The sequence below is a fragment of the Symphodus melops genome, assembly GCF_947650265.1.
Source record: "Symphodus melops genome assembly, chromosome: 1".
Lineage (NCBI taxonomy): Eukaryota > Metazoa > Chordata > Actinopteri > Labriformes > Labridae > Symphodus > Symphodus melops.
In genome coordinates this window covers 44,445,667-44,473,015 of record NC_136691.1, presented here as the reverse complement: position 1 = coordinate 44,473,015, position 27,349 = coordinate 44,445,667, and the positions used below count along the sequence as shown (strand labels likewise).

The 27,349-nt window shown below is 39.5% G+C and overlaps 1 protein-coding gene across 2 annotated transcripts; it reads left to right on the top strand.

Annotated features, from left to right (window-relative positions):
• Positions 1-262: 262 nt before the first annotated feature.
• Positions 263-23,808, top strand: dmrt1 (doublesex and mab-3 related transcription factor 1). 2 transcript variants are annotated; one of them, XM_079358216.1, is made up of 5 exons: positions 263-702; positions 1,722-1,887; positions 3,393-3,550; positions 8,910-9,102; positions 23,630-23,808. In XM_079358216.1, exons 1-5 carry the CDS (start codon positions 484-486, stop codon positions 23,788-23,790), a joined length of 897 nt encoding a protein of 298 aa, XP_079214342.1. In that variant the 5' UTR covers positions 263-483; the 3' UTR covers positions 23,791-23,808. The 2 variants fall into 2 exon arrangements, with proteins under 2 accessions (XP_079214342.1, XP_079214343.1); XM_079358217.1 differs by having other exon boundaries at positions 264-702; positions 8,913-9,102.
• The last annotated feature ends 3,541 nt before the right edge of the window (positions 23,809-27,349 follow it).

Below are 27,349 nucleotides of genomic sequence, written 5' to 3'. Positions count from 1 at the left end.
CCTATAAATTCACTTGACTTGACTGACCTGTGTGCAGCTTCATTCAGTTTCAGCTCAGTCAAGCCTTTAAATGAATATGAGAGTATTCACTCACATGTATCAGGGGTTATGAAAAATGAGCAACAGCATAGCAAAGTTATGTTTTGTTCTTGTAGTCCTTAATATGAAACTAAAGTCATATAGTATCCTTTTACTATTTGAGATTTGAAGTGTAACCTATAGGTTAGTGAGATTCTGTATCCTGTACCAGCTGTTCTTTCAGGTCTCCCCCAGTTCTTCCAGCTTGTTCCCTCCCACACAACATCCTCATCAGGGCGGGAGGGACCGTGACCTTATAGCCTACAGTTGGCACCAACACAGACTTTAACCAACTGAGCTTGCCCTGCTGGGAAAATCTCCAACATAGTAGCCAAAGACAGACAATTTGGAAGGGTCGAACAGTTAGGGCAAGATTTATCTTCTTTTTAAGATTTGCTAGGAGCCATGAGCAAGGACAAGCAGAGCAAACAGATGCTGGAGTCCACTGAACCTGTCTCCCCATCCAAAGGCCAGAAACCCCCCAGGATGCCCAAGTGCTCCCGCTGTAGGAACCACGGATACGTGTCCCCTCTGAAGGGACACAAACGCTTTTGCAACTGGAGAGACTGCCAGTGTCCTCAGTGTAAACTGATAGCGGAGAGACAGAGAGTCATGGCGGCCCAGGTAAACCATTCAAATGAGCGCGTGAGGCTAACTGAAGTTCAACTGAAATGGTTTTCAGCAGTTTTCTTAGTGAAAATACAAAGGTGAAATACGAACAGTAAACCATATTTGACATTTTTTGTTTATGTCTGTTTTACTTTTTGACAAGCTTGACATGTTTAATATATTCATATTCATAATATATTTAATTATCTATTACCAAGGCAAGTTAAAGCTAAACTAGCTTATTGTAATTCAGCTAGCTTACATAATTTCCCTTGTTTTTAACTCCAATATTTTGTTGATAAATTTATTTTTATCTTAAACACATCAAAGAAACACTCAGTAACAATTTAACAGTATAAGACATTACACTGTTAACAAATGTTTTTGAATATTTGTGCTACAATTGTTGCTAACAGCTGAAAGTTTATAAATTCACAGATGTGTTGAACTGCTTGTTTGTGAGTTGCAGCATGAGTAACATTTAAAAGGTTCATATACAGCCATTTGACAAAGATACACGGATAATTATTTTAGTGAGTTGTTTAGGCTTACACTACTTAGTTGTACAACTTTATTAACTGTATCAGAGCAGTCATAGTTATTGTCAATGTAGTTTATCGGGTGTTTGTTGATATGTTTGTACTTAGCCTATTTAACTAATCATTTGTTTATCATACTTTTCTATAGAAATACAGATTGCAGATCTGTCACGCCTGTAGCTTATTTAAATTGAATAGAGAGAATTTTAGGGGAAACAAGGACTTAATGGATTATAGGCATTAACAGATTTCATTGAACTGATAAATAGTTTGGTCTAAAATATGTCAGAAAAATGTTCAGTCATGGTACAGTTTTGATGACCTTGCTTTAAAGTGCATGTAATGATAGATGGGTAAAAAATACACAGCAGACTAGACACCAGTTTGATTGATCAGCAGGAGTATAGTGATTAAATCATTATTATTTTTGTTTTTTGTAACATTCTTTGCAAAGTTTGTACACTTATTTACATATTTCCATTTTGTTCCGTTCAGGTTGCCCTGAGACGGCAGCAGGCTCAAGAGGAGGAGCTTGGGATTTGTAGTCCAGTAACTCTGTCCGGCTCTGAGGTGGTGGTGAAGAATGAAGCAGGACAGGACTGCTTGTTCTCTGTGGAGGCATCCCCAACTCCCAGCAGCACCTCCACTCTGGCTGTCACAGGTTCAGTATTACCAGCTGTGTCTCACTTAGCTTTCCTCCCCCTTAACTCCCCTGTGTCACATTACCACATTTAACTAACAGCTGATGAAGTAGTCTTAAGTTTTTACAGATATTTTACAGTTTATTTAAGATTAAAAATTAAAAGAAGCACTATTCTAGTTTTCTTTTCTAAAATGGTGGCTCCCTTATGGAAAACATTGAAAAAGGAACCGAATTTAAAATATTGCAGAGTATCATATTATGGTAGAGTTGACATATCTGAAATCATCAAAGAAGTCTAGAATGCCGCATTAAAGGAAGCATATATGGATAAAACAATGGATGGATCAACCTTTATACACACATATATTGAAGCAAAGTCTGTTCTAATTAAGGAATGCTTTGAGCAAAATTATATAGATAAAAAAAAGATTCAAGTATCTCAAATGTGACCATTTGATTTTACCTTGTGTGAAAATATTAAATTGAATATTTAAATAGAGGGAAAAAAGCAGACACTGACAAAACCATTGTAGGACATACTACAGCCTACTGCTTCGATTTATGTTGTAAGCAAAAGGATTTTGTAATAATAATAATAATGCATTTTATTTAAAGGCACCTTTCAAAACATTCAAGCTCCCCTTACAAGGCAAAGATAAAAACAGCAAAGTAACAATTACATGGATAAAATTAACATTAAAAAGACAAATTACAGGATGGGAACAATCAGACTGAACATGCCAGTTTAAAAAGATTTTGTTTTGTGGGAAAATTAAAGCCCATACGGTGCCACCAACTTAAAAGGGCAGGGTGTGGAGGCAGACAAAGATATGGTGTTCCCTGATAGTACATATTAAAAGTTGACTGTGGTCAAGGCTGCTCATGTCTTTGCTTGTATTCTCTTTTGCACTTTTGTGAGAGTGAAGTTTGGGTCTTTGGCAAGAGTGAAGAAAATCTGAGGTGGAAAAAGGAGTCGAGCACTCTGTGAGTCACTGATGACAAGGATCAGAACAGGGACAAGACATGTCATTATCTTTGGCTTCACTGGTGCACATTGTCTTCATTGTAAAAATCGGAAAGGTCAGGGTCTGCCTGAGAAGAATGTGGCCTTGTTGATAAGAAAAGAACAACAGATAGTGAGTCTGATTTGATGGTCATTTTCATCCCATATTAAATGTGCATTCTGAGTCTGTGTTAACTTGGGTCTGCTAATTTGACACCAACAACACTTGTCACCTGTAGATGGTGCTGTTGATAGCAACTTGAGTTTGCTGATAAGGAACGTCTTGACAAATCTGTAAAGTTAAAGTGATCTTCCTTTCCTTTTAAATGATCAATCAAAAGAACTCCTGCAGGTTCTGATCTGTATTACATTTAAACATTAAAGTCTGGAGTGCATCAATGCAGCACTGAGGTTGTATATCAGCCTCGGTGTTCATCCACAAATCGAACCAAAAACATCAAACTGTGTCTTCTGTACCAAACGTTGTTTTATTTGATCTCCTATGTTTTATTTCCCGCAGTGAGTCGCTCGGCTTCAACCCCGAGCCCGTCAGCTGCTTCCCGAGCTCATACTGAGGGATCTTCAGACCTGCTGCTGGAAACCTCTTATTACAACTTCTACCAGCCTTCACGCTACCCCACCTACTACAGCAACCTCTACAACTACCAACAGTACCAGGTGATAAACAATAACAACCCTGATTTGATCAGTCACAGTCCTTTTCAAGCCCTTATTGAGGGACCATCTAATCATTTATATTGATTGTTTTTGGTATTCCTGGGTTGCCTACTCGGCTTACCTTAATGGAGGGGCCACTATTTGAGACAGTAAGGCAATCACAGCAGAGTAAAGGTACAGTATGTGTGTGCCAGTGTATGAAGCAAATCCCCAATTCACAATCTTATTTATATAGTCCTGTTATTACTCATGTAATATTTATTTCAGTAAAATGTCTTGGCTTTAGTAGCATGACGACATTCTTGGGCAATACATTTGTCTTCTTTTGAAAAGAGCTAACAGTACGTGTTTAAAAGGAAAACAACCAAAAGACTTAATGAAAGCAAATACAGTGTTTCTACTTTTTTGTAATTTTTTTGCATCGCTGTGGTCAGTTAATCATGAAAGACTAACATTTGATCATGACTGATCATATGCAGGAGCTTATTGACTGTTGTCAGGTTTTGGTGTAACTATGTGATTTAAACCAGATACTGCGTGTTTTTCTCCAGCGAATTTGCCAGAGAGATGCCCAAAAATAGCTGTCTTTTTCTAAGCATAGTTCCAGACGCAGGGATTCAGTTCCTCTGTGGCTAGGTTGGATATCTGACAATTTCACAATTGTACTGATATTTTTAGTTGGTGTACATCAGATGTAACCTCACATGCAAATTGCTGTTTTTACTGTCAGGCATTTGTCTGACTCATCTTAGTATTGCGTTTCAGTGGCATTTTGATATAAAGACATCACTTTTATCTTTTCTTCTACTTAATGTCTCCCACTCTGAGTGTACAGTAGGCGTTCATTGTTGTAACAAACATCAGCATGCACTGCCCGTCATGTGCAGACTTGTTATTTTTTCAGTCTCCCATGCGTGCCTTTTTTTCTGGACCAAAGTGAATTACAGGAGGATGATAATCCGCAACATGCCAGAGTTAACCGTGAGTCAGGCTTTATTCCCTGCATCCAGAGTGCACCACTACGAAACTATGTCACAAAGGAAAGCACATCAACACAACAGTGACGAATCAATCCAGAAAGTCATTTTCAGTACAGTGAGAAACTTGTTAGAGGTACTACTTTTATGCTTCTTGAGGACAAGAACAGAGTAGGCTACTTATTCCTCTGTCCTATCTGGTATCAAAACAAGATTCTCTTCTCTCATGATCTCTTCTCAAAAGGCTCCAAACAACCTTCCCCTTCCTGCATTTCTTTTGTATCTCGTCATATTTAACTTCTTAAAGTTGATCTTAACACTTGTTGACGCTGCATACTTTTCACTCTCATTACTGAAACACTTACAGCTTCTTGCCATATTGGTAGTCAAGCAAATATTATCATTGTAACATAGTTGGTGTGATTCTGTCTTGTTACCTCAGCTGCAGGCTACACTGCCAACCTCTCCCCATGTTTCTCATCTGTCGCTGCTGTCAGCTGTTTCAATGGAGGCAACATTACCACAAAGAGAGGCCTTGAACACAAGCTCTGTTTTTTTGGGGGGGGGAAATTTTAAAGTAAAATAAATAAGATGTCACAATTGAGAAGCTGCTGCCAAGTTATATACAGTAATTTGCTGGATAAAAAAGTTATCATCCATGAACAGGATTTTTTTTTCTCTCCAATAAAAGACTGATAAATAAAACTCGTTCCAGCAGCGATTACATGCATTTGTTTTGACTCGGTGAATAACTGTACTCACAGAATGCAACTGTACCAAATACGACCATCAGGGTGGACATAGAAGTAGATTTTTCTTCATTGCTTCTAGTAGGGATGTACAGTGTATAAAACACACTCAGAGACGTTCACCAATCTGTATTGCCACTCTGATTTATGCTTGAAAGTATCTCTATTGTGTCTAATCAGATGAGCCTGTGTGTGCAGCAAATTAAATCTATAACTCTTCTGAGATCTCAGATGAGGGGGTTTGTTTGTCTATGAAGAGCATTTGTTCATCTTCACCTACCTCCCCCTCTTCCACGTTCTTCCAATAGCAACATCTAGTTTTGGGGTCACTGCCTCCACTAACCTGCCAGCGCACAGAAGAAGCCTGAATTGCAAAGGTTAATGGTATTGTCTGTCGGCAAAGGAACACACCGCTATGCCTCAGCGCTCAAAGGAGAAAGTGAGCACATAAATGCTAATCAGTTAGCACTCTTTAGCATAATTTAGCAATCCTCCTTTGTGATTTATGATATTTTCAGTGAAGGTGTCAGGTTGAGAGGGCTACGTGCTACGGCTTTTTAAATTCAGGGACCACTTGTTTTGTATTTGCATGAAGAGCTGATTATTTGGAGATGAATATCAGTCCCACAAATGGCCAAATCCCCTCCAAATTTACTGTCCCAATCACAGAAGTGTCAGAATATGTCCGTACAAATAAAAGAAGCTGGTGATCGTAGTTTATTGTTCGACATTTTTACTGTAAGAAATCCAAATAACTATCAAAAATCCACTTGCTTTTCTCTTGTGTCTCCTGTCTCCTTTACCTGTCCTAAACCTCCACAATTTGATGGGCAACACTTCCATTTCAGCATGCCAAGCTGAAGTTATTATCCTTGGGTTACACAATTTGGATTTTGTCTCCACATGTGATGTGAAGCACTCATCACTGCAGCCACAGTTTTAGGCTGTAAGTCCTTTTCTCATTCACTCCGACCTGTCTGAGGAGATGAGGCGGGCAGAGTCAGTGGCAACTTTTAAGTCACTTATTAAAACTTGTTTTTATAGACTTGCTTTTATGTGATCCTTTTTAAGATTTCTATTAATCTCTCCTTTTCCTCATTCATTTAGTTTTTTTTTTTATCTACCTCCTCTTATGTTTTTAGCCTTTCAATTCTTCCCCTCCTGCATTTATTTCACTGCTCTTAGTATTTTCATAATTCCTACTCCTTTTAACGTTTAAGTCTCCTGCCGTCTTCTCTCTTACTCATTTTCCCTTTTCTTATTTATCTCTTTTATCCTCATTCTACCTGTGATGTGCTGTCGCGCCCCCCCCCCCCCCTTCAGTCTTATTTTTCCTTCTTTTATTTGAGCCTTTTATTTTTAGTTTGGTCCATCCGTTTACCTCTGTTCCTCTCTAAATGCTGTTGTATTTGTATTTGTTTTGAAAGCACCTTTTTTTTTTAAAGATTTATTTTTGGCCTTTTTGCCTTTATTGATAGGGGAGGAAAGTGGATAGAGTCGGAAATGGGGAGAGAGTGGGGAGAGACATGCGGGAAAGTGGCCACAGGCCGGACGCGAACCCGGGCCGCCCGCGCGAGGACCGAATCCTCGCAACATGGTACGCGCGCTGTCGCTGCCGCTGCCGCTGAGCTATCGGCGCCCCGAAAGCACCTTTTAAGCAGTTGTTTTAAAGGTGCTATATAAATACTCTCCTTTCTCTATATTAGTGTATATTATATCGCTTTAAAAAGTTAATATTACTATACATTATATATTTTATTCTTTTGCACGGTTGTTTTTTTGTGTAAAATACTGGAAGAGTTGAGCCACAATTGAGTTGTAATCACCAGCCAGTAGCTGTGATTTGCAGAATATTTAGCAGCATAAATGGTCATGCTCTGCCCACACACACACAGACTCTTTGTGCTCTCTTCCTCTCTTTGGACACACTGTTTTGATCAGTTCTGGTTAGTTACACCATAAGGATGTTAGACAACATTACACCATCACGAAAGATGGTGTAATGGGTTTTTTTTTTAATCGTTTAACAATAATTGCAGAGCAATTAGTGAGATGGTTTATTTTCCACAGTCAACCTTAGTTTGATTATTACAAAATTCAGATGTTATTTTCAACTAAGCCAGCTCAGTAAAAAATAATTTTGGACGGATGTGACACGTTCTTACAATATACTGATCTTGATCCTCTCCCCCCTTCTTAATCAAAAGCCACAAGTCAACACTGTGGTCTTTATCAGCATAAACTTATCTACCTCATCCTCTGCTCTCCTGTGCACTCAGTGGTGCTTGGCTGTCATGCAGGTGGATGATGATAATACAGTGGTGGTGTAGAGCTTCCAGACAGGTGATGGTGCCAGATAAGAAGACAGGTTCTCTCAGGGAGGTAAGGAAGCCCCCCAGAGGAGAGAGAGAGCAAATTTAGTTCAGAGAAGGTACAGTACATGAGATCTGACACCAGTCATTCTTTCTGAAATCATGTCTATCATGCTACTAAATTGAGTTTGTGGCTGATAATGATTGCCATCATTGTAAACTTGGTTACTGAGTGAAAACGATTTAAAAAAATCCTCTTAAAGGCAGAGCATTCAGATATATGTTCTTAATGTTATTAGTTCATCTTTGTTCTTTATTCTACGATGCTACATGAACCCCTCTTAGAACTCAAGTACACAAAACACACGATCAATAAGGCTAGAATTGTCTTCATCCCAGTAGTGTACTCTGAGAAGTATTGAGAATGATCTCATTGACAGAGTAAGAAGTTCACACAGTCTTAATCTACAATGACTGAATGTGAACCTTTTCTTTGAGCACGGCACAACTTGCCTTTTTGTTAGAAGCTCTCACAAAGACAGTTCTGTTTGGAGCTGTTTGTGTCCCACAAACCGTAAGTCTATTCCCCTACAGTACTCCAGTCCAATCTCTATTGTATTTTTCACAGCCTAATACAAGAGCTGAGTGTAGCTTAAATAACAGTTTATAAAGCTGTCGGAGAATTGATGGTGTGGACAATACGGGTGACATATTACAGGCTGACAGAAATCAAATTCCATAAAAATGAAATTGAAAACCCTCCGTGAGGCGGCCTTGCTGCTGAGTAGACAGCTCGTTTTAAAGTTTTCAGAGGACTGGACGAAACCAGCGCAGCATGTTGCAGCCTGTTTTTAAGTACAGACGGCCAGATAGGGGTTTTAAAGTGTTTCCAGTAAATATTTGATGATTGATTTGGATGTTTGTGCAATCAAATAAGAATAGGTCCGGAGAGCAACAGCAGTGTTTTATATTGCATTTGATTGAATGGAAATTTCTACTTTATGGAGGAATTATATCACATAGATAATATGAAGTCATCTAGAGGCAAGCCTGGGGTTTGGTTATCAAATGTTGAAGAAAAGACAGACAGAAAGACAATCCTCCATGCTGCCGTATTCTAGTTCCAGCTGTAAATGACACAAACATTGAATAGTGAAAATCTCACGTGATCACAGTCTATTAGTGAGTGTAAAGTCCACTTTCTGGACCAGTTTTCCAGGAAGTTGATGGTTTGGTCATTCTCTGTAGATTCAATCAATGAAGACTTGTTTTCCCACATGTTTGTTAAATGAGCTTTTTTTGTGTGTTTTCTTGAACAAAGCAGATGCCTCATGGTGACGGTCGCCTTTCATCCCACAATGTTTCCTCTCAGTACCGCATGCACTCCTACTACCCAGCAGCCACCTATCTGACCCAGGGCCTGGGCTCCACCAGCTGTGTGCCGCCCCTCTTCAGTCTGGAGGACAACAATAACAGCAGCAGCAACAACAACTGCCCTGAGACCATGGCAGCTTGTGAGTCACACACAAAAAACCGAGGCGCACACACACATACACAAACCCTCACACTTCTCAGGCTCCATAAAGTTTTACCCAGATTTGATCAACGGTGTGGTTAAGTACGTTTAAGGGAGGAGTACACTCAAGACAGGTGTAAACTTTATTAGATGAAATTAGTCGAAAGAGAAGTTTTTCTAACTTTTAATGTGCTTTCTTCTTGGCTTTCTCTCAAACACAGAACTGTGTTGACATGTTTCAGGCTGAGCCATATTAATGTTTTCAACAGTGACAATGAATGTGATGGAGTCATAAAAGGAAAGCATCAAAGTGTGACTGGTGTTCTCTCCTTCCCGTTATCTTTTCTGTTTAAAGGATGACAGAAAGTTCACCAAAAAGTTTATCTTAGAATTTTTATTTTTTTTGTAAGAACCTGATACAACCTGTGATTTACACATATGCTCAAAGTACCAATCCTTCAGGTCGCCCAATAGCTGCACAGACAGACTTCCTTTTGTGTCCACTGTCTAATTTTGTAGATTTTTCGTAGCACACCAGTCTACTTGAAGAACTGCACTGTTAACTCATGATATAACAAGCCTATACGTGAACATGCCGTAAAATCCAGAATATAGGTCGCACCGGTATGTAAGACGCAGTCTGTTTTTGGGAGGTTTCCCAGAATGAGAAAAGCTTTAAACTATCGACCTGCATGACTATTTCTATTGTGTTTTTGCGAAATTCACAGCATGCAGTTTCCTCAGTTTAAAAATATAAGAGGGGAAAGATAAAAGGTCACTTATTCCTTTTCCACTTTTTGTCACAAGGAGGAATCCAGTCAAGTCGGACAGACAGACTTCTCCTCATTCTTCGTCAAGATTTTCCATGAACAGTGTTTCCACTTGTTCATTAACACATAATATCTACACGGTACACTGTTCCTGTGAGCTTACTCAGGTCAGGAAAACAAGCAGGGAAAAAAAGGATCCATGAGTCCAAAAGCTCAATACACAGATACAGCCAGTATCATTCCATTATCAGGAATTATCTTTTGTTCCTTGAGAAACAAACAATAATTGAAGACAGCACAGTTGTCACATTTCACCCTGTATTCTCAATGAACCAAGTTTAAAACAAAGCAAAGTTGATGGTTTATGAACAAGCCCAAGTGAGACAAAAGTGCACTGGTGAGGAGTGAAAATGATGCTGAAATATGTTTGAAATATTTCAGTATTCATAGAAAATTATGCAAACATTTATAGTTTACCTAACCTGATAGAACTACTACTAAATCCTACTAAATGGTTAATTTAATAATCCAAAGGTGATGTAATCAGTCTGAACATTAGTGAAAGTGCTGGGATTAAATAGAGACATATGGAAAGTGGGATTATCGGTACAATGTGTAGTATATATCAGAGTAAGTAACTGCACCCCGAGCTGTTTTAGGGTATTCAAGCTACTTTAGTTGTTTTAATAATCACAGAAAAAGTCAAGAATTGTTATGCCACAAAGAGAGCTATCAAACATCTGAAAGAGCTTCTCTGTTTGTGTTGGTCCTGGTTAAAGATGATCTAATCTCTGATCATGCAGCATGACATTATTGGCACCCAACAATCTCAGAAGAGAATCTCAGCTGGCTGCTGCTCATGGTGGTTGCTTGGCTTTTCTGCCCATCAATATCCATAATATCTAAATTGTGCTTATGAATTAACCGCTTTCAAAGCAAATTATGTAAATTGTCGATGAGCAGGAGATAAGAGGACACTGACGGGTCCTAAGGAAGAAGAATATGCTTTTAACTGAAGTACTTTACTCTCCATGTTTTGACACATTTTGAATGTGAATGCTTCAAATGCAGCTTGGGTCCTTTCTCACCAACTTTTTTTTTTTTTTTTTTTTGACTCAGAGATTCCAGGTACATTTCTTGTCGTCATCTGTAACTATGCCGTGTGTTTTGTATGCTCATGTATGGGCTTTTAAGTGCTTTTAGACATTTGTATGAAATGTGTGCAAATCAGAGAAAGAGAACATTTTCTAATGTTGAATCTTGTTGAAGTATCAGTTGGTAAAACATCAACATTCTTTGATGTTCTTTATACTGTTTTTTTTTGTTTGTTTTTTTCTCACAGTTTTACTGTCTTTTTACAATCTGTCTATCCAGGCCGGAGATCACTCCTTACACTTATTACTCAGCTTTTTCTCTGTTTGCTCAAAGAAAAGGAGCTACTGATTCACTCTTAACTTCTTCTGACGAACTAGTGTGGGAAACGTCATTTCCCACACTAGTTCATCTCCTGGTAGGTGTTGTGTGCGTTTTCTGAGCATGCTTAATCCCAGTGTCATTTCTTTGACATCAACACCCTGCTTTGAGTGAAATACACGGCAGACTCCACCAGCATCACAGCCCCAAAGACCCCCTTCTCCTCCTTGTGCCTGCGTTTGTTTATGACTTTCACCTGTACATTTCCTGTAAGGCTCCCACGCTCCATTACAAGAGAACAACTATCTCAGCAGGTGGTCCATCATTTTGTCAACTTAAGACACCCAACAAGAAGAAACAAAACAACCCTAAAGGATCCCAAGTTTTTATACTTTTATTCCAACTTTGGGGAGGGGGGGATCTCATTGAAACACCTCGACCCCGGTTGTGGATTTTATTTTGTCATTTTCTCCATCAGGGAGTGGTTATGCCTCTTATTTGTTTTTCATTTTAATATACTTTTTATTCTTCTGTGTAGAAAAACAAACTCAATGCAAAAGCTGTTCAGTTTTTGGGAATAATTTTGTTTTTATAACTATTCCTCACAGCATCTGCAACTTTTATTTTTCACAAGAGGAAAAGAGAAACACAGATTCTAGACTTCTGAAGTCTCTGAGAGGACTCGCGCCACTTTGTTTCTATATCTCAGAACTACTAATTTGACACCGGCATACATTTTAACAATGTTTTGAATTCAAACTGTGTTTACCAGATCTCATTTTGTATTCATGGAATACATATTGCAGCATCAGGGGTAATCTGGGATCAAAAGTTACAGGATAATACTGTTCTACAGTCATTTACACAGAGCTGAGATGAATAGTTTGTTCGAGGTTGACTCAGCGTTGTGTTATCAAAGAGTCAGCTTAAAGATTTGCCGCCCTCTTGTCATTGACCACTACCAAATCCGGTGCAGGGGAGTGTGTTACACGAGGCTGAAGATAGTGCAGAGGAGGCTTTCTGTAAGAGCCTCAGTGTCTAAGATGGTGTGTGAAACATGTGGATGTCTGTCCTTTCTCTTGTCTCCTAGACTGTGCCTGCGTATGTGTCCTTGAAGTGGCTCCAAGGCTAATTCACATCTTATCAGCAGAGTCTAAATCACTCTGCAGGGTTATGAGCATGTTGTTCTTGTGATCATCAAATGGTGAACTTCTTATCCATTGTAGCGGCATCATTTCTGTTTCAATTTCTGGATTTCGTCCAGAATGACATGCAGCTTTTTGTTTCCTCCTCAGGCAGCACATTAATGTCAGCTCATTTTTATCCAAAACATACCAAATAATCTTCAATTCTAGCTCCCAAATTGTGAGCATCTGCCCACAGCTTTCATTAATACATAAAGACAATATGAATAGATTGACAAAAACTTCCCATCACCTCTTATGATGACCTCTTACATTTACATCTTTACATTTTACTTTCAAGGAGCTACAAAATTCAATGCAAACATTACCATTACAATTACAAGAAAATGATAACCAGTTAAGTCTTTTTTAAAAAGGTTTAGCAATAATTTTAATATAATACTTATTTAAACCTGTTGGTAGGTGTTACCTATGCATTTTGTCACTTGTACTTCTTACTTTTTAATAGGTAACAACATATGATTTCAGAATATCTGGCAGATTTGAATGAAAGGTTGTAGTATGATCAACCAGGTAGTTTAAAATAATCATCATCAGACACATTTGATGAGCGAATTTGTGATCAGATTCCAAACTTTTGAATTGAATAGTTAACATTTTTTCTCTTTGATCCAAATTGTCGTACACCTCCGTATCTTCCGTAAAGAGGAAATAGCTTTGATCTTTGAGTCTACCTGCCCTCCCCTCCTGACTGGCTGCCAACCAGCGCTCAGTCAGATTTATCTCCCTCCCAGGATAGGACTAATCAGTTGGCCAAATACAGAGATCCAAATAACCTTCAGGAGCGCCACGCTGTCCTTCTCCCCTCCTCTACTCACCTCCTCTACCTCCCCCCACCCCTCTCTGCCCCCCCCCTCCACAGGCCCCGCTGTCTCCGCAAAATTGCCTTCTGGAGTTAGTGAGCGGGAACAGTTAAGATTTACAAACAATGATGAAGCTTGTCATGCGTCTTTCTCCATCCGTCACGGCGGGCCGGGCGGAGCTGTGGGTAGAGCCGTCCTGGTGTTCTTCATAAAAGCCAGCTCTCTGTGAAATACGCCCCCGGTTGGCCTGTTTACTGCCCCGCGCTCGTCAGCAGCACCGCCGCTGTAAATCGCAGAGCGGGAGGTGACAGCGCAGTCCATCAAACTCCCACCCCACCTCGCTGCCCTCCCAACATCTCACCTCACACTGCCACCTCCCCTCCGCCTTCTCCCTCACACATACACACACTCACACTGTTTCCAAACTGAGATCTACCCCACGAGGCTCAGATGAGCTGCCCAAAAAGAGTTATGACTGTTTCAGTCTTACAGGAGACAGCTTCAATCCAAGTCTGTCTGACTTTATGTTCTCTCTTCTTTATTTTTTGTCCTTGTCTAGACTTTTTCACATTTCAGACCGGCTCAAAGTTTGCAAGTTGCCCACACAGCAACTTTTCCTTTCACATACGTAATACTTTTATTTTTAAACAAGATTCATACAAAAGTCAGAGCCCAAAATCGAGCGCCGCTGTGCTGGCTTTACATGAGTCTGTTTTGTTATATTGGTGTCAGCGCAGAGCGTACAGTCATTTAAATGCAAATTAGATTGTTGAGGTATTGCAGATGTTAATCCTGCTAATCGATAGACCTGTGTGAGCCCATTAAGTTAGAAATCCATTACTATCTTTCTAGATGATATCTATTGATTTTCTTGCTTCAATCTATACTGTACTGTACAGCAAAGTGAGTTACTGCGTATAAAGTCTGCGGTTTCTTTTTCCCCACCTTCTCAGAGGGAAAAAAAGTACAAAAACAACAGAGAGCTTGCCTTCTGTAAGTTTCTTTGTTTCGTGTGTAAAATGGGCTTTACCTGCTTTCAGATCAGATTACCTCATACACACACACACACACACACACACACACACACTCTGTTGTGACCACACTCATTCTGGAGTTGTCAGAGAGGCCTCTCACTCTTTTGGATTTATTTGGCCTGAAACAAATCGGTACTTCAATCCAAGAGGTGACCTTCTCAGAAGAAGTGCTGTTTCATGTCATGTAGCAGCAAGAGTTCATTTCCTTGGTCACTGGTATGCTGAGAACATCGCTCATTTCTGGACACAAGCTGCTGTGTTTTACTGGGAAAAGGCTGAGGCATAAAAGGGCTGTTGCTTTGGATCGTGGTATTCAATGCCAGAGTCACAAGTAATACTGTTTGTAGTTTAACCTCTGCCAAATAGAGGAACCAACAGAACCAACGTGTCATATATTTCATTTGAATGATTTCCATTTTTAGTCAGGACTGGCTTAATGTGCGAGTGCTGTTCAAACATCCATTAGATTTATTTTGTTGTTCATAAAAATCTACTTTCCAACCACAGTAAGGCAGATTTTTTTTACCCGAACCTGTGGTCAAATTGTTCACCAGGATAGATAGTAGAAATATGTGATGTTAAAGTATGCAGTTGAATTGGTCATCAGAAGTTTTTGTAGATAACAACTGAAAGAGATCACGTGTAACTCCCCCCCCCTTACAGTATACAGTGTGACTATTTAATGAAAGGGATTTGATTTAGTTTCTATTCATTAACATTTGAAGTTCCTCCTGGTATGGAACAAATAGTACAAGCCTGTAATTAGTTTGACTTTTTTCCCCTTTCTGCAATAAAAAGAAGCTGAAATGAGACGATGATCAAATCAATCATATGTGCTGAGTTTAAGAACTTAATTTCCCTTTTTTTTAAAAATCTAAATATGAGTAAACGTGCACAAACACACAAAACGTTGTTGCTATTTACAACTTTCTTGCTGCTATGAACCCAAGATGGTATCCTTACAAATGTTCAGATAAAAGAACTTGTTTATGTTGCGTTAGTGGCACAAGTCCATGTGAGAATAAGAGCCAACAGTAGAGAGAGAGAGAGATGGACCCTTCAGAGGCTCAGGAGACCCCTCAGGGCCTCGTTGTGTGTGAGGCTGATTGAGTGTCTCTCTTGCCTCTTGGTTACAGTGTAGAAGTCCTGTGTGGCCTGTCAGATTGTGTTCCCCACCCTGCTGTGCTGCTAAGTGCCCTGATAGCCTGCGGCGCTGTGGATGGGCTAAATACCGGTGTAATTGTCTGCTCAGAGCACAAGCACCGTTGTAATGTGTTGTACAACACCACCATTAACACAGGCCTGGGGCTGAGGGGACATTAAATGGCCTGGGCGGTGTAGTTTATGTCCTCTTCCACTCACTCGCTTTTTCCCTCCCTCACTTCCACACTCGCACACTCTCACACTGTCCAGCTTTAAGTGAAGGATGTGAGCACCTCACTCTATTTTGAGTCTATCCCTTTTTTACATGCAGCATCTTCAGATTATTTTAAGAGAGTTAAAGAAAAGAAGGATATTTTTATTCTGCTAGTTTATATCATTAAACAATGACTTCTTACTGTTGAGATACAACACAGGCTGCTGCAGGCACCACTAATACTAATATCTAGGTTTCTTTAACATTGTTACTGTGCAGAATAAAAAACACCAGCAAGAAGGACTTCACGTGCCCTGGGGTTTGACTCTAAGGCTTTACAATGGTTGATCGTCTAGTTGATTGAATTAACTGAGTCTGAAAGGGGATGCAGATGCGGACTGTCACACAGGTAGGACATCAGCCCCACTGCAGCCAGCAGGGACAAATCTAATGCTGTTGTTTTAATTGTTTCTGCCAATGTTAGTCTGCTCTCCCTCAGTTTAGCTTCATCAACAAACCTCTCCACTGGAGGCTCACCTGTTGTACTAACAGGATCATGTGAGAAACTTGTCAAAACAGAACGTAAGAGACTGTTGTTTGGGTGGCTTTCTGAAACAGAGGGAGACAATGATGTCAGCGAGGTCCAGTTATTATAAAAGGAATGTTTGTTAACAGCATGCATACTGCTAATGCAAAATATTTCACTATTTCATCTATTGAGCTATAGGTTATTGCTGATGAAAAATACACGTTTTTATTTTATTTTATTTTTTAATAAAGACTTGTGAGTGCAGTATTTGTTCATTTAAAAAGTAAATGGGGAAACAAGTTTGAATGTTCAGATCAGTCTTAAATCAACTTTTAAAAAATTGCACACCCCTACAGATAGTTTCACTGATTTTTCACAAAGAAATTCATTTTTCATATTGGATTAAGAAGAAAACAGAAAAATACAAAAATAAAAATAAAAAACCCCAAAAAACAATATATTCAAATATTCAATCCTCACCTCCAAAATAGAAAAATTACAGCCCTTTATGTTGACATTTCTGGAGGTATTGTCCATCATATGAACATCATAATCATTAATCAGGCTGTATATAATAGTACAATATACAGCCAATTTGAGTGCATCGTAGCGTATCAGCCAATAATACAAAGAATCGAGCAAAGTTAAATAGTTTTTTTCACAGCATCAGTACTTGAAGTGGGAAGACTCTTGTGAGTTGTCTCTTTATTTGTGTGTCATTGTTTGAACACCCCAGGTGGCTATCCAAGGGAGGAACCTAAAACTCTCCTTAATGCAACAAAATAAATGTTCTGGCCGACAACAGTATTTTTAAAGAGTTAGAATTCTTTTGAAGGGAAGACAACAATAACAAGGCCTGAATCCCTCTTAATCGTAACCCAAAACACTGGACCCCAGAATTTTACAGTAAGTTTAATACTTGTTATATTACCAGAGGTGAAGTCTGACGGTCCATATTGTTCAGTTTGTAAGGAGTTAAATGTAAATAGTGAAGTATTTTATACTGTCTCTCTCTGACTATTAAAGTAGTAAAGGTTGACGTAAATACTGTACTTTAATTGCTTCCAGTCATTCGACAACGTGTCCACTTCCGTGCAATACTTTCGTTACCTGAGCTGAAAGAGTGGAGCAGTGCACGAAAGACAGAAGATACATTTTTATGGCACACAGGCACCATTCCTTATATCTGTATATCAAACAAACTCTGTTAGTTACCCTGCCCCCCCTACCTAATCATGCTCTTCCACTCACTTTCATTGCGTTGTTTTTTGCAGCTCAGCGTGGATTGATAAATGATGTTGCCTTGGCAGCTCCCTGAAACAGCTGAACGACTTGGATAAACATATATGGCAGCTTTAGCACCCACGAGAGGCGTCCTCCTCTCCATAGCAATATATTTCACTCTTCCTGTGTCCTTTACTTTGGCATTTTTCTTACCCTGTCGACTCTCAATGAATCTCATGTTTAAAATGTAGTGATAGAAAAGTCCAGCAAATATTGATCGGCCCGCCTCGGCTCATTATTGCATATCCATAACTTTTCGACGGATGGCGTCAGAAGGCCGGGTGATAGACTGACAGGCCATTTTGTGAGTTGATGGGGCACAGTAGCCGAAATAGAGATTCAGCATAGGGACGAGGGCTGTGTCACGCCTCTCCGGCAGTCATCTTTATCGGGGACAGATTGGTTAACAATGCAGGAGCAAAGGTTTCTCTGTGCTTAATTAGCCTTTGACCCCAAGCACTGATGCCTTCTGTCACCCTGTGTTTGGCCTCCACACTCCTCAGCGCCATAAGAAACCAATAATGAGCATTTAAGTGTTTCTGACCCCTGTAATGGCTGCATAAGAGACTGCATCCCTTTAAACAATTGTCTCAACAGCTCTTCACCGGTCGGGTGAGAGTGAGCAATATGCAAACTGCACACACACTACAGTGTGAAGTGGTTTTCTAAATACTTTACAAAGGTTATTGTTTGTCTCTTTTATTCCATCTTCTTTTACAACTGTTTGATGTGGCTTGAATTACGTAGCTTCAGCTTTACTAACAGGCTAACAGTAAGGTCTGTAGTTACAATCCAGTGTCACTTGACCAGCACTGCAAATATTTCAGAGGCCAAAACAGTTCTCAGAAGTGATTAAACCCTTACAGTGAAATGTGGAATATATACAGTAAGTAGTGCTGGTAAATAAGACGTAGTCTGTTTTTGGGTCTCTCTGAGATATAACAGTTTCTCTCTGCATGTCGATTTCCATTCTGTAAATCAAAGTCCACAACAGTTTAGGTGCAGCTCTTTTAGTACAGTCTGTCTTTTGGGATGTGGTGTTTGTGCTCCTGCCAGCTACCAGTACAGTAGTAGAGCTCTCAGCCTACAGGGACACTTGTGAAGTACAGACTCACAGCTCACGAGTCACACTGTCCTCCTCCGCTCGTCACTTGTTGCCCTTATTTGAGCAGTTTTGTTTTTTTTCAATCGAGCTGGCAAATCACAAGGTTTATTGACTTAAGAGCGTTAAAAGTGGCACCACCGGCCTGGTCTGCCCATACAAGGTTTAGGCTTCACCCTGAAAGGCTCGATGATGTCATCATATCTTTGCACATTGTGGTAATGGTAGTTTACAGTGCAGGGTCAGTGTAGAGGAGGTTCAGTGTTTTCTATCTGGTAACAGAGATTCATCTTTACACAGCATGCAGATTCTGTGTATTAAAAAAGCACAGCAGTGCTTCCATCTGATAAGACACCTAAAGACTCTTCATGTCAGCAAACACATTTTCTGCTCACTTGGAGGAGACATCATTTGATAGCTCACCTTTTGGGAATTGTACACATTGTATTTTCTAGATGTGGAATACTTGGAGTCATTGAAGAAGGTCAGATAGGAGCATTGTTTTGAAACTGAGGGTGAAGGTCTGTAGTTTGCACATCACTTGAGTGCCCTGAGCCTTCACTGTTCACTGCTCAGTATTTAAAGCCTGCCTGCCTGCCTGTCTGCTCTTTGACTGAGTTTTCTGGATCATTAATTCCTGCTGCTGGCTGATGAAGAGCCAGACGTCCATGTCATTTGTAGAGAGGGGAGCGTCCATCTCTACGAGGGGGACGTCCTCAGCTGGACACCTACGAGACCTTCTCAAACTGCCCAGGGACGATTGTTTTAGACACAGCTCGTATCTTTTTAATAGCTGCCATTTAATCCCAGACCAACCTTGTCATGTGACAGGCAACTCAGAATCCTGAAGATTGAATTTTTGCTCCCTTGATGACGGCCTCCACTAACTTCTCTTGTCCCCGGGCAGCACTGACAAGTTTAGACAGCATGTTGTTTTCTGGAAGACCATGAGACACTATCAAAAGTCAACAAGACATTTCAGTGTCTTTGTGAAACAGCAAATTCCATTATCTTCATACATTTTTTATTGTTCTATGAGCTTATAAATTTATTTGTATTGAGTGTAATATTGTTGTAATTGATTTTAAGTCCACTAAAAAAGCCCAAACATGAATAACAACATGAATTGAATTGATAGAAATGTATCAAATATGCAAACCTGCTTTCTTAATGATGAAGTGTGATTCCTGTATTTGCAGTTTACTTTGTTTTAGTGAACTTCCAGACTTCAGGTACTCACTCACACCCCGGCAGTTTAATACAGAGCTGTGTGTGCGCCTATGCATGTGTGTTTATTTAAGTGTTATCTACCCCCATGACCCTTGTGTATGTTGGATAGGAGTAAGAAACCCACAGAGAAAGCTTATCCTCACTGGATCAGACTGAATTACCATCTCCTCTAACATCTGGGCTTTTGTTCTCCTGTTTGGCAGCAGCAGAAATGATTGCACCTCCATTCGCTCCCTTCCTCCTCTCCTTCAGTGGGACAAGTAGGAGGTTCAAAAAGCTTCCTTTTGTTAGTGCGCACAAAGACTGTTTAATAGTTTGAAATCTTATATAGAGTGTGGAGTGACTGGGAAAAGGGCAAAAGTTCATTCAGGAGAATAAACTCGCTTTCAAATTAGCACACAGGTAGAGTCACTCTTGTAGCAAACTTGTTATGCTCACAGCCTGAACCTTAAATAGACTAGGTCTTACATTGAGCTCATTTTTTCATGGTTCACACCAAGGCTTGTAGACAGTGCAGTTCTAACAACGTCATACAGTATATGTAAATGTATGCTTCACAGCGTAAATAAGATATCTTTTTTATGACCCATGATTTAGCTTTCAGAAATGTCTTCAAAGGGATATGTGCATGTAAGAGCATCTAACACTCCACTCTTCGACATTGTTTCTCAACAGAAACTGGCTTCTCAAGTTACAGGTTGAACTTGGACTGGAAATGTCACAAAATAAATACAATAAAGATTTCAGGAAAAAAAATCAGAAAGAAGACCGATTAAGTGAGAGTAACATGGAGAACACAGCAGACAAGATAACAAAATCAGCATAAATTAAAATAAAATGATTATAAGTTAAATATTGTTGGACTATTGGACTGAAGTGGCCATGTTCAAGGTCAAAGAACTCTTTACAGTGTTGCAGAGTTCAACACAGATAACATCATTATAGAAGATAAATACAGTGTGTAACTCGTGATTAAATTAATTAGCTGACTGTTTTTGTTGTCTTGTAAAAACCTGCGTGTGTTTTGTCATTTCCAGGTGATCTTAGGCTAATTGATAACAAGGCTCGGCGGTGTTTCAGCAACATTAATCTGTATTAAACAGGAGAGCAGAGGACAGTCAGACGCAGCAGAGAACACGTGTACAGCAGCACGCCATGATTTAACGTCTCCACTGAAACTAACACGTCCAAGTGCTCTCAGCCTTTAATTACATCATAGATTTCCTGCTGATGAACAGGCTGAGAATTAACAATGAACAGGCTAATTCACAGCTGCTTTCCCCCCCACCCACATGATGTTATTGCTGTACAAGTAGACCACTGAGGGGAAAAAAAAGCATGGTGCACTTAGCTACACAAACATTAGTATTAATGATTGGGCTGCCAGTTTGGAATTGGTGACAAACTGCAGACGAGCAAAAAGTGGAGTCCAAAACCAATCAGGAAGTTAATGAGGGGAAAAATTACTCCTCCTTTTCTTCCGCCCACCACTGCTGAGGAGGAGAGAGAGAGAGAGAGAGAGAGAGAGAGAGAGGGATGAGGCCAATCAAGACATGAGAGGATTTAAGGGAAAATATGGACATCAGCTTTTGTTGTTGTTTTAATCCTGATGAGGTTATTCTCTATAAAGTCGATTATAATCACAAATGTAAACTGCTCATAAAAATAATGTTAAATGTTGTTAATGTCATGTTGAAATAACAATAAAATACGACATTAAAGTTAGTAAGATAGTGTATGCAAATAAATACATAAAAAAATGTTTTAGTGTTTTTCTAGGGTTCATTTATTTACTCCTGTATGATTATGCTAGCATGTAGAGATTGATTAAACATAGATTAATCTGATGAGGATTTTTTGCAATCTATTTGTGAACAATTTGATCTAGATAAAAGATTTTTTTTTTTTATTTAAAATTACACATTTGCATGTTAATTTTTTGTTCAGAAAAACTGGTTCAAATTACATCAAAATCAAATTTAATTTTGAGAAACAGTTTTTAGAGAAACCGAGAAAAAGTTTTTATTTGCAGCATGTTTGCTGAAAAAGTGTAAACTAATACATTTTTATGGTACTGACCAGGAGACCTAACATATTGACAAGAACATAAGGCTTGCATCCAAAGCGACTGACAAAATGTTTTAAAATTAAACTCTGCAATGTTAACAAGAATTGATTAATAACACTCTTAATAAAAAGATTCCGTCGGGAGAATTTGATGGTTAAAGGCCAGTTGGACCTCACAAACACTTTTGGCTGTAGCTCAAGGAGTCATGTGCTCATCATAAAATATCACCGCTGACTTTTACGGACAAAATGATATCTTAGAATAACTGATGTGGTTATGAGACACACTACACACTGCGTATCTTCTTGGCAGGAATGTCCATATTTAAAGGGTTGTCTTGTGTCATGGCTTCAACTTGGTCTTGTGTCATAGTTCGCCTTTAGCTTTAATTGCCTAGCATTGTAAAAGGGTACACATAGCAGCATTTCTGCTGGCCTCACAGCCGTATTGGTGTCATTACTGTGTGTGCAGGCGCAGTGCAGAATCTGTCGACGAGTGTTAAAATGGGTGGGTGCACTTGCTCTAATGTTTACTGTAAAATATCTGATGGTTTTGTTTAGTGTGTGGCGTCTTCCCTTTTTTGCTGACTGATTCAATTTGCTATAAATCCAGAGCTTTGTGGAGATCTTTCAGCTGTACAAAAATATTTATGTATCAGCAAGTTCAGCACGAACACAGAAGACTGTTTGCTCTGCAGTGCTGATGATTCCACTGCTGTTTGGTCTGTCTCACTGAAGTAATTCTATTCTCCTTTTTATTTACTGGCCTTACTGTACGTAGGCATTTCCTTGTTTTATGTGTGCTGCTTCTCTGTACACACGAGCCAATAGGACTATATCATATTAATGACTTTGAGGAGTATCCAAGAAAAAGATTTGTTGCTCAGTATCAGAAAGAGAGGAGCGAAGCCTGCTTGTTCTCTCCTGTTCTGCTTAGTGAACATTATCTAAGAGATCATTGTTTGTTACATTAGAGCTTTAAAAAAATGTGTGCACTCTCATGACCAACGATATTATTTGCTCCACATCAGGAGCTCCACATCCATCCATCCATCCATCCATCCAATCAAGTAGTAGTAGTATTCTCCCTGAGATCTGAGAGACATGATTCCTTTTTTGTTTTCTGTAGTAAAAGCTAAATTCCACCAGATGCATGTTGGCACTATCTAACAGCAGTGTTTGGCTCTGTGTTTGAAGAGGCTTATTGATGATGCGGCGTGTCACAACATTTATAAACTGAAAGTGCAGGACATCATTGGCAGCGAGCTGCTGCAGAAAATTATTGAAACCAAGGCATGAGAAACCTGTGTTTTGACAGGAGCGTTGCTCTTTAATGGTTGCATTAACAGCGAAGGTACTGACAGTCTCTCTCTCATGCCAATGCAATGTTATTAATAAATATAGATATGACTGGGCGGCTGGCTGGGTTTTGTCTATGTGGGGGAAACACTGACATGAATGCAGCTTTTTTCTGAATTCAAAGGGAAATTCAGTATATTATAAGTGAATCGCCAACATTTAGAAATGAGATCCTATGTACGTGTGTATGAATCAAAATTGTGATTTCTTTCATGCAACCCTACCAAACACACCCACCCACACACACACACACACACACACACACCATGTTTTTTTAGCAAAACCTAGAAGCAGATTAGAAAATGTACCCTTTTGACAGTCCTCAGTACACTTAGAACTGAAGCGTATCGACTGTGTTTCTCATCTCTGCAGCATTCCCTCCTGGAGGCATTGCTCCTGGGCACGACTCTACCATGACCTGCAGGTCCATCGGCTGCCTGGTCAACTCTGACATCAACGCTGAGTGCGAGGTCAGCAACGAGACGGCAAACTTAACCGTTGAGTCCATCATGGATGGTGATGCTGCCAAATAAAAAAAGCTACAGGTTAAACTGTTCTTTATATAGTTTCAGATAGAACAGGTAGTTAGCATTTGTTTTGTAGTTCATTTGTAGCCACAAAGTAGTTAAATCTGCTGTTACAGCCAGTTCACATGCATAGAAATCGTATGCTGAGTTAAAAAATGAGCAAATTCACAGAAATCAACGTTCATTCAAAAAGGAGAGGAAGTCTGCTTGGATAAACAGACCCGTTGGGCATTGACACTCTAAAAGATAGCTGAATACACAGTTCAAACTATGTTTATGAAAATAAAGAGTAAAGTTATGTGTTTTTTATCCCGAAAGGAAAAGTGAAGCCGAAGCAGAATAATGGCTTGAAATTTGACTTGATTTTCACTCTGTAGAATCCAAGGCGTATATGGATGTAAATTGACAACGTTGACAATCACAACACAGGCTTAATGTGTACTAAGAGATTAATTGAGCAAACAATATCTTGGTTATGAAATCGGAAGCTCCTATTTAGACATGTCAGAGGTGAAATCTGGCTAGATGGGGAGTAGGCGTACGCAAATGTTCTATCATTTCCCCCTGCAGTTTACATGCATACATTATTTGTTTTCTCAGCAGTTTAGCAGAAGGTTGACCCTATTTTTTCTAGTAAACAATGATTTAAGGATCTGCAGATCAAAAGATGTTTAGATGTTCCTGATGAAAAGTAAAAAATGATGACTAATGATTAATTCCATTTTTATTTTGTTGTCTTTTCCATGTACTATTATAGATGACTTACCAACAGACCAAACAACAGTCTTCTACTGCCATCTTTGATTGAAAGAGTTTCACCTGTAACAGCTAACAGTAATGTCACAGTGTACTCACACTCTGTAATGTTCACTTCAAGACTGAACCAAACAAGTAGATGAAGCGTCTTCATTTATTACCTCGCCATAGCTTCTCCCGACAAGTTTTATGGTGTCACCTTTCTAAGCAATCTCCTTGAACATATAACCAGAGAATGTGCATCTCTTGTTTAAGCAGTAGCTGAGTCGAATTAAGACAACGGGCTGATAAATGGATAAGTGCATCGTGAATACGCAGCGACCAATTTTGTAATCTGTTCATGGATTAAGTTTAACGAAAAGTCTTAAGAGTTGTCCTGTGTTTCCCACTTTGAAGTTGTGTTGTTCAAGTGTTAATTAAACAGTACAAACTCAGATCAGACTGTGACAGTGTTTCTGCCTCTGTGGAGCTGAGCAGCACACAACTGTGCTGCACATCGTTCACGTGTTGTGTGTTTTATTCATTTTGCTTTGCATGCTTTCCGAGTGTTTATTTGTGTTTATGTTTGAATAGGACAGCAACAAAAGTAATTTGGAGTCTTGGAGTTTATGTTGCTACAAGTTTTAGGGAAAATAAAAATGCTCCACAGTGATGGAGTGTAAATGTGATGGTGTGCTGGAAACAGCAATATAAAACAGGGATAGAAAATTACTTGTATTTTCTTTCTGCTGCGCTGTGGGAACATTCATTGGACTCTACCCCATCTGTTGTAATCAATAACATGACCATCTTGTTTTTTTATGAAACGCACTTACTCTTAATTTCATCCACCAGTGGTTTTACAGAGAAGAATGTGGAGTTACCCATAAGACTTTGACATTATAAATCACCTCTTGAGACCAGATTGTACAGCAGTATCGATTGATCCTGATATATCACAGAAATTTACTGTCACTTCTGTTTTCAATTAAAGATACAATCAGTCAGATAATGACTTAATTGGATTTTACAGAAGATTGAGTTTTATCGCCCTGTGCTTTACGAGTTTAGTTAAGGAAGGCCATTTTATCACGGTTGTCAGGTGCGAGCGGCGGCTGCTGCTGCCGCTGCCTTGTCCTTCTGTATCTGCTGCCGCCCCGTGTACAGCGCAGGGGGGGAAAGTGTCACAGGATTGGTTTTCCTTGAGCTGCCTCGGCCTCCATGAATCACGCCCTCCCATAATAGATAAAATCTGCTGGGATCCCAGAGTGACACCTCCTGGAGGAGTGATGGCCGCCCGATACAGAATGGAATTAAGTAAGAGATAGAGAGAGGAAACTCAACACTGTTCATATATGTTTATACCTGATAGTCTCTGAGTTATAAAAAGTTTACTTAACAACACGCTTTAATGCTGCAAATAATAACCCGCTAGGAGCAAATCGTTCTTATGTACAATAATTTGCATGTGGGAACATGCCTGCTTGTTAATATTTTAATGGGAGCATGGGGCAGGAGACTATTTAAAATGTCACTTGTTTTTATTAACTGTGGGCAGCTCCAGAAGTAGAATGCATTCAAGCCATTTGTAACTTGACTAACGTGCCTTTTAAAGAGCATGAGTCTGTGATTTTTGATATTGTTATGATGAAAATGTAACTTAGCTGTGAACATTTGCAGTTAAAAGCTCATAATGATTATTTTTAACTATTTTTACCGCACTGTTAGATGTGACCTGAGAAAAAAAAACCTTGCCAAGTATTAATAGTTTCAATACTGGATTTAAAAAAAAAAAAAAAAAAGAAACTATTGATACAAATCCCAACCAGCGTTCTACCTTTCAATGTGCAGGATTTAAGGTGTGTTTTTAAGTTACCATTGATGGTGTGTCTATGTTTTTGCTGAGCAGTTGTAGAAGATTTGAAGGACAGGCAGAGCTCCAGTCATAATCACCCCCACCCCCCCCTCCGAGAGCTGAGCACCAATAAACAGGCTGAAGCTGACAGACTGAACCAACTTAACAGGCCCCTGTGACAATGCGCATCCACAACTAATCTGAGGACGTCACCCGTCATTTGACTTCACACCTGATCTGAGAACAGCAGATCGGCCTTCAGGAGGACGACACTCTTCTCTACAAGTGGCTCACAGGCATGAATTTCACTCAGCTATATCACATTCAAATTCAACTTTTCTCTCAAAGAAAAAGTGAAAAGAAAGTGGATACCTGCCTGTCACTTGCATGCATAATGTAGTGTTGAATAATGTAGTGTTTACTTGTGATTTATACAACTTGTTTTAACTGTTCTGTTTCACTCCCTTGGTAAACACATTTAATCACGTAGCCTAAATAAACTCCACAGACTTCCTTTTTCCCTGGAGACGGATGTTTAAAGACTGATGTTCAGCTCTTTTGTCACTAATTCAGATGTCTGGCTAATTCCCCCTGTAGGAACTCAGTGTCCCGCCTCCCTGGGGAGACTTAAATCAGCGTTTCTGTGACAGGGCTTCTGAGTGGAAGAAACGCCCCCAATCAGCACCTTATAATAACCCCACTCTGCAGAGGTCAGCTCCTCCTACTCAGGCTCCGTAGGGGCCCTGCAGGAGGAGTTCATTCTCATATACAAACATGAGATCCAAGATGAGTGATAGAAATGTGGGACTAACACTTCTGTTCGCACATCACTTGACTTTGTGTCAATGATAACGTAAATCGTTAAAACTATGAAAAATATCTCTGAGAGAGAAGGAGAGTTAAAAAAAAGAGAAGCTGGTGGGGTTTTTTTAGATTAAAAACAGAGACCATTTTTAATACCTTTGGCTCAAGTTT

What these genes read in the sequence shown, in the direction of transcription:
- dmrt1 (XM_079358216.1), top strand. Translation starts at nt 484, where the DNA reads ATGAGCAAGGACAAGCAGAGCAAACAGATGCTGGAGTCCACTGAACCT. An exon ending in CTCCACTCTGGCTGTCACAG is followed by an intron (nt 1,888 to 3,392) that starts GTTCAGTATTAC and finishes TATTTCCCGCAG; the next exon opens with TGAGTCGCTCGGCTTCAACC. An exon ending in ACAACTACCAACAGTACCAG is followed by an intron (nt 3,551 to 8,909) that starts GTGATAAACAAT and finishes TCTTGAACAAAG; the next exon opens with CAGATGCCTCATGGTGACGG.